Source organism: Silene latifolia, chromosome 9 (genome assembly GCF_048544455.1).
Source record: "Silene latifolia isolate original U9 population chromosome 9, ASM4854445v1, whole genome shotgun sequence".
NCBI classification, from domain to species: Eukaryota; Viridiplantae; Streptophyta; class Magnoliopsida; order Caryophyllales; family Caryophyllaceae; genus Silene; species Silene latifolia.
In genome coordinates, this window is record NC_133534.1 from 134,410,941 (window position 1) to 134,419,460 (window position 8,520).

Sequence of the window (8,520 nt, forward strand, 5' to 3'; positions counted from 1 at the left end):
GCTAAATTTTTAGGGTTTCGAAGAGCATTCTTCTCTGTAGAAACCGAGATCTCACATCTCAAGCAAACTCACATCAGTTCTCCCTATATTGCAAGGCAATCGGAGAACACTGTTCTAGCACAAGGGCATATCTCGGACAAAGTCTTGGGTGTAACAATTAGGAGGAAATCTGCATTGATTTCTGTTCTTTACGCCGCAATTTTAAAGGACCCGAGGTTATTTCTATACATTAATCATTTCATTGTGTTTATCGTTTTATGACTATAAATTGCATGTTTAAATTTACGTTATAGTCCTGCAATTAAAGGGTAGTATACGGATATTAACCCACAGATATCCCGTTGATGTGACACAGTTGCGAGAGGTTGTTAGAGTACTTGTAATCTTCCTTTAGAGGAGGCATTGGTTGACATAGTAATGGTAAGTGATTTGTAGAACATGTGTTGTACTGATGTGGAAGCTTCAGGTGGTTCATAATCTTTTATTGGGACAGTAAGTGTAGGGTGTTGGACATTAGTATCATGTTAAGTTGTGGATGAGTTATGGTAATAAAAGGGGGAACTTGAGGATCTAGTGTGAGTGTGTGTAACAAGTGTGGATCGTGAGTCATGCTTTTAGAGATTGATGCTTTATATAGAGAGGTATGTCATTTTGCGGTAATAATGAAGAGTTGGTGTGCTGATTTTGCTGAGGATTTTATGGTATAGATTAGATGGAGTGCAGAATGAATTGGGGAATGAGGACTGTTAGAGGAAGAGAGACCTGGATATAGGAATGGTGGTAGATGTTGAGGCTATAGTCGGTTATCTTTGACATGCGGTGGTGATGAGGATAATGAGAAGATATGGCTAAGGAGCTAGTATTAGTGAGTTACGAGGACGTAATTGTTTGAGTATGTGTCCTCGACAATAATGCGATCACATGTTTAAATCTCATAATAAGAATACACGAGGGAAAGTAATATTTTATTGTCAACTGATCCACATTAATTGGTAATGATTGGCTGACTAGAGTTTGACATTACTGTCGTATGACGGCGGTGATCAGTTGATCCCTTAAGGTCATACCTCTAGGATAACACTCTTAATTTATTAATTAATTAATTGTATGATGATACAAGTTAATTAATTCCTTAAAATTGAACAAATGGTTTTGTAAGTGAGATTACGTATCTTATTGTAATTCGATTAAATAAGATTCGTTCTAAGTAATGTAAAATTGTTTTATTACTTAGGTTTATTTATTGTTTATGAAACAATTATAATAAGAATGAATGGTTTATTATAAATACAAGTTCTTGTGATTTATAATTCTATGACCCATTTTAAGTACTTGTAATTGTGAATTACTAGTTAATTTTTTGTATGTGATTTATTTTGTTAATATAATGATTTTTAATAAGTTAAAAGTGCATTATTTAATAACATGTCTAGTAACATGTCCAATATGTCACACTACACAAATTGAACAATTGACAAACTTAAAATGGTCCCTTTTATCTCAAGGGTGCCGTGTGAGTGGAGGGGGTTGGGGAGTTTTAGAACTTAATTGTTGCTCTAATTGAGAATTAAGCACAATGATGATGTCTCTAATAGACCTAATCACTAGCCCTACACTCTACATCTTGAGAAGAACAAAAAATGAGCATGGATTGGGCATACTACCCAAGGTCATCCGGCCACCCATAAGAAAAGATAGAGTTTTTCTCTTCATTTCTCATTCATTCATTCTCACCTAAAATTATATTGATAATTTGAGTATTCTCTCTAACTTTGTTTAGAAGGCTTATGAAGTAAAACTCACAAAATCTCTAATATTATTCTCTCATTACTAGAAGTAGTATACTAATAATATTAGTTGTTATTTTAAGTTAGATATACTAATTTCTAGTAACAAATTAGTAATTGTTTTAAGAGTGATTTCCTTAGTACAAATCCTTGAGGAGTAGATTCTACTATTGAATCTAAAGGTTTTGTTAGAGCACTTGGTTTTACATAAAGAAGACTAATTTGATAGGAGACCGATTAGTATAAACCACTCAGCCCTCAATGTAAGATTAATCGATTTCTTCTTACTTTGTATTTTTGTTATGCATGCATAAGATCTAATTATTTTTATGACTAAACTAAATTACTTAAGTTATTAGTAGTCACTAATAAGAGATTAATTAATCCTACAATTGGTATCAGAACAAGAGTTGTTGCATGCATAATCGGTTTAGTTTTTCCGAGTTAAAATGTTAACATATAAAACTTGTATTTTGTGATATATGATGATAAAGGCCACGAAATTTTTTGCATGAATAACATTCTGATCCTAAATTGATTTTAGGTCATTTTGATGATTTATGGTATTTTATTGCTCTTTAATATGATTTTTAGTTTTTTTTGTTACATTTTATTAAATAAAATGACATTTAAAATGCTAAAATCAGTTAGACTATGATTCTGACCTTGAAATATTTACACGACCTCACATGCATATTTTACACATTGTATGTAAAATTTCGTATAAAAGTGTTTTATATTGCATGTTTTATGATTTTTACATGATAAAAATGGATTAAAAAGAGGTATTTTATTAAAAATGGTTAGACTTCGTTTCTGCCCATGAAATTTTAATATGTTGTCACATGCAATATTTACACACTGTATGTAAATTTTGAGATAGAATGGTTTTATTTTGCATGATTTATGATTTTTAGATGTAAAAATCACATAAATAGTGACTATTTTAGCAAAAATAGCTAAAATGAATTTTATGGCGTGGAAATTTTTCCCAATGTTGTATATATGATATAAACATCAGATCTAAAGTTTCATATTAAATTTCGTATGATTTAAATAGTTATTAAGTTTTATGGGATATAAATTGATAAATAGCAACTTTAATAGTCACTAATATAAAAATTCGACTTTTGGACTTAAAATTTGTCATTTCTAGGTTCTAGAAACTTATATGGAATATTCAAAATTTTAATTTTGATATATTGCATAATTTTATGATTAATTTGGAATTAATAGGTTAAAATTATGTTTTATACAATTTATTTGTGAAATAAATTTAAATAATCTAAGGGCAATATTTATTAAAATTTTTGGAATGTTGGAAATTTTCCAGAATATAAAAAATTATGATTTTGAATTTTTCCGAATTTTTATGACTTATTGGGAATTATTTCCTTTTATTATGAATAAAAGTGTTTAAAGAGCAATAATAAAATATCAAGTTGAATTATTATCAAATATTTAGTGAAAACTAAATTTTTGAGTCCTAAGAAGGTTGGGGTAATTAACTTGGACATAGATTTGATTTATGTAATATTGTGTGATTTTAATAAGTTAATTGTCACAATTATCCATAAAACCGGACAAAATATACGATATTAGCTTAAATGAAAAAGTATTCTCTCTCTAAAAATCTAGTGAGAGCTTTTCTCTCTTTCGAGAGTTTTTGTTCTTCCCCAAACAGCCACCCTTCTTCTTCAATTGGGTGTTTGATCAACCCCAAAATTCTTCTGATATTCACTCTTTATGCTTCTTTTTTCCTTCATTTCTCGAGAATGGTTTAACTTGTGGCTTCCTTTCAGCTATTACCTACTTCTTATGATTGCAAAACTCTGCATTTAATTGGGTGTCAGAAACCCTAATTTTTCTGGAAAAGGGAATTCTAACAATCTTCCTCTTTTCTTTCAATTTTTCATCCTGTTTTTTCTGAAAAGCCTAAGTTTCTTTTAAGGTTTATTACAATGATTGCTGAACAGTGTCTTTAATTGGGGTTTTTGGGGAACCTTACCTAGTTTCTGCTTTTCTGGGTTTTTTCTTCAAATCTTTTGATATTCCTTCATCATTACTCTGCTGGTCTTTTAATTGGAGTTTTTATTTTGGGTGGCTCGAGTTATCCATCACCCAATCAGTAATTAAATTGGGTTATCAAGAAACGTTCTGATTTCCTGGGTTTCTAGGGTTCTACTATAAATTGGATTATGGGTTTGCTTTCTCATTCATTCACTTCATCACTTCCTCAATCATCTTTTCACAAAACACATATACAATCTCTTCTTTTACATTACTTACAACAGCTTCAATCAAGCCCAATGGATTTTGAAAATCAATTTGGGCGTTTTGGTAATACTGATGATGATATTAACAGTGATCATCAGCGGAATGACGTCCATCAAAACTTCTACAATCACCAGAACTATCACCAAAACCATCCAAATGCTTCTTTCCAACCAATGAACCCGCTGCACATCAACCTCTGGCGCTTCCCTAGGTCCGGGGGGGTGATGAATGTAGATCCTGCTCCACTTGGGAAATCCAGGGAATTTTGGGGGAAGTGCATTTTGGGTTTCTTGGTCGACTATCAACTTTTTGAAGCTGAAAAGGTCAATGACATTATTCGAAAGAAATGGAGAACAAAGGCTAGGGTTAAGGCTTATAAGATGGGAGAAATTTATGTCCTATTCTGTGAAGATGCTGAAGACAAAGAGGGGCTCCTGGAAAGGAGCACTGCTACTCTTGACGCTGCTGTGATGGTATTTGCACGCTGGTATCCTGACACAGTCCCAAGGACTGTCAGGTTTCCTTATGCGGATGTTTGGGTCCGTGTCTGCGGACTTCCATTTGAATACTTGACAATGGATATAGCCAATGTGGCGGGTAAGTTGCTTGGTCAGAATTTTTTTGTCGAACCTTTTGAGGTAGTCCCTGATCATGACTATCTTAGGCTGAGGGTGGGGATTAAGTTAAATGAGCCACTTGTTCCCGGTTTTTTCCTCGCTATGGAAGCTGGTCATCTGTTATGGGTTCAATTTCGTTACGAGGAGATTTTCAAATACTGCATCAAATGTGGGAAGGTAGGTCACAAGGGAGTTCAATGTCGAGAGAGTATCACAACTATTATGTCGAGTATAAATGGGATGCTGGATATGACGGAGGAAAAGGGCTTTGTAGTTTTTCAATCTAACAGCAACCATACCATGTTCAACTTGGATTTAAGGGCTACTCCACCCACTACTAGGTTCATCACTTCTAAACTTCGTCTTAGAAATGGCGTTGATAGGGGGTCTAGACAGGGAAGGGAGTCACTTGAACGGGTAATTGATTTTGACCTAGGTCTTACTCCAGGTGGTAGGGTCTTACCTGGAATGCTCTTTCTTTATGTGATTGACCTTTTCTTTGGGCTGTTGTCTTTCAGGTCGGAGATGGGGGATTAGGGGCAAATGGTGGCTACTGTCAAAATCAGGAGCAGGCTCAGCCTCATTTGGGTGATGCCATTATGGTTGATGCTCATGATGGCATCCTACCCAATGAGGGTAATGTATCTATTTCAAATAACGTGCAGAATGGCTCTCAGGATGTGGACATGGGTACTGAGGAGCAGCCTGCTGGTCTTGAAAATGAGGCAGGTATCATGGGGGCAGTTTTACCGAATAATGAAGGGGGAGTACCTGGTGCTGGGGGGTGGTTGGGAGATGAGGATTTTCACAGTGTTGGTGAGGATTTTGACCAACAAGGGGATGTGGCTATGGCTCATTTGGAGCATCTTCATCAAATGCAACAAAATGATCCATATCTCATTTATTCTGGGCAGGGTAACTTAAGTGGAGTTCTTGATAGAGATTTAAGAATTCAGGAGGAAATACTTAATAGAGTTGAGGGAGATATTGATTGGGCTCGCATGGATGACGATCACCGGGGTTTTAATCAGACATTTGACCCTCCTCCTGGTGGGTTGCCTATTAGATATCATCAGCCTGATGGTACTGTGGTGCACATTGATGCTGGAGTGCAAGCTGCTAATGGTGAAGGGAATTTCCATGATGATTTGGCTCTGCAAGAGTCCTCTGATGCTGTTAACCAGGTTGATCAGTTCCTGAATGAGGTTATTTATATCAGTGACTCTGAGTCAGGGACTGCTTCTCCTTTTCCTGAAGGTACCCCATCTCAGAGCTTGATCCATTGGGATACCCCTTCCCATGACTCTTCTGATTTTAGTAATGCTATAAATTTGGTTTCTGCTGATAGTATTCATGCTGACACTGCTGCTAATGTGGTTCCACAAGTTCCTGAAAATGTCAATACAACTGCAATTAATACTGATCTGGTTCTCACAGTGGGCTTTAATGGGGTTGTGAAGGCTGAGGGTAACGTGGATATGCTGACTATGAATACAACCAGGTGTGACCTCTCATCTAATGCTATAATCAGAAAGGGTAAGGAATTGGACTTGGGTTCCACATCTCTTCTTCCTCTTGAAGATTTTTTAAAGGGCGTTGAGGCTAACACTGGCCTACTTTCTGATACTGGGAATGGTCCTGATGCTGGTCATGCTACTGCTGCTAATGGTGCTGTTGGGGGCAGGTTCTTCAATATTCCAGATGTTGGGAATAAAGCAAGCTTGTTTGCTAACATTAAAATCCAGGGCTCTTCAGATGGATGCATGGGCTTAGCTGATGTTTATTGCCACTCTGATCTTGAGTCCAGCTTGAAGGAAGTGATTCGAATGGCCAAAAAACGAAAATGCTGCACTGAGGTGACTGAGGGATTGGTCAGTTCTGACTATGTCAGTTCTCTGGGTCGTGCTAAAGACTACTTGGGCATTTTGGCGAAGAAGGGATGCTGGAATGAAGGTATTCCTGGGATGCAAAGGCAGAATGTGCCTATTCAGGTTAAGACGGCTAGTTTTTGTATCAAGATTGCAGATGAAGATGAAGAAATGGGGGAGTCTGACTCCTCAGTGAACTTTGATGGTGGCTTTGCGGAGGTTGGGCCTTCACAACCTCCTCTATCGCCATGAACGGACTAATCTGGAATTGTAGGGGACTTAATAATGCGCTCGCCCCTACGATTCCTAAACTACGAGCGCTAATTAGTAGTACTTATTATGATTTTCTTTTTCTAATCGAAACAAAGTGTAATGTAAATAGGGTTAGCCCTTTATTTCGCTCTTTTGGTTTTGTTGAGGCCACCGGTGTTGATGCTAATGGGGCTGCGGGTGGTCTTTGGGTTGGTTGGACAAAGGAGGCTAGGATGAGCCTTATTGTGGCATGTAATAATTTTATGATCTTATCCGTCGAGAAATTAAATGGGCGCTTATGGTATCTTGTTTTGTTTTATGGTGCTTCTAAGTTTGAGTTAAGAGAAAAGGTTTTTGAGGGCTTGGAAGATTACTTGCAACAACTAAATCATCCATTTCTTATTGTTGGGGATTTCAACCAAGTGGAGTTTGGGAGCGATAAGCTTAGTACTCGGAATGACTATATACGCGGGGCTTGCTCCTTTAATAATTGGAAAATGCGGAATGAGCTCTTAGATATACCCTTTAAGGGGCCTAGGTTTACTTGGTGCAATAATAGAAAAGGTGTGCATAGGATTTATGAGCGCCTTGATAAGGCTCTTGGGTCCAAGGAATGGTTTACTTTATTTCCTGACACGGGTATTAAGCATCATCCGATTCAGATTTCTGATCATGCACCTATTGAAATTGATCTAAATCTTACCACGACCAAGGGAAAGAAACCTTATAAGTTAGATGCTTGGGTTTTGGATTACTTGGAGTGTATGCAGATTATAAGGAGGGCCTGGGATTTAAATGATGTTGGCTCTCCTGCTTTCCGAGTAGCTAGGAAACTTGCGAGGGTTCGTCATCATGTAAAAATGTGGGCACTTGACAAGCGTGATTGCTGGTCCGGAAAGTGGGACGATTTTGATAAGAAGCTGGAGCATGGTATTGATTTAGCTACTTCGGGAGAGGGCGAAGCGGCATATGAGCTTGTTAATGCGGAGGTACGGGAATTTGCAAAAGCGGCCGCTACCTATTGGAAACAACGGGCAACATTGAAATGGATGGTTGATGGTGATACTTGTACAAAGTATTTCTTCAACTAGGTCAAGGGCCGTGCGGGACGAAACTATATTCTGGGCATTAAAAGGAGCGACGGCTCTTGGACCTACAAGTCTGATGAGGTTAGCGACTGCTTTCATGAATCTTTTGTAAACCTTTACACTCTACCTCAACAAACTCATCTTTCCCAACATGATCAAGATTTTAATCCTGCCTCCTTCTCACATGTCCTTATGAACCTTCATCGGAGGGTTTCGAATGATAATATGGACTCTCTGGGCAAGCCTTTCACTGCAAAAGAAGTTCGACGTGCCGTTTTTCAGATGGGACCAATGAAATCACCAGGGCCCGATGGTATTCCAGCCACTTTTTATCAAAGATGTTGGCACTTTGTGAAGAATGATTGCACAAAGGCTATTCTCTCCACTCTAAATTCAGGAATGGTCTTGCGAGAAATGAATAAAACTTTCATTGCACTTATCCCGAAATGTGATAGCCCTGAAGAGGTGAAGGATTACCGACCTATTAGCCTTTGCAATGTCTTCATGCGTATTGTGACTAAATGCATCACCAATCGGCTAAAGAAGGTTATGGGCTATCTTGTTGGAGGGTATCAAAATGCTTTCCTTTCGGGAAGGAGCATTAGTGATAATATTCTCTTGGCCCATGAAG

The 8,520-nt window shown here is 37.3% G+C and overlaps 1 protein-coding gene across 1 annotated transcript; it reads left to right on the plus strand.

The window, feature by feature from the left end:
* The first annotated feature begins 6,797 nt into the window (after positions 1-6,797).
* On the plus strand, positions 6,798-7,892 carry LOC141601616 (uncharacterized). Its single transcript, XM_074421910.1, has one exon. The coding sequence runs from the start codon at positions 6,798-6,800 to the stop codon at positions 7,890-7,892; it is 1,095 nt and encodes a 364-aa protein (XP_074278011.1).
* The last annotated feature ends 628 nt before the right edge of the window (positions 7,893-8,520 follow it).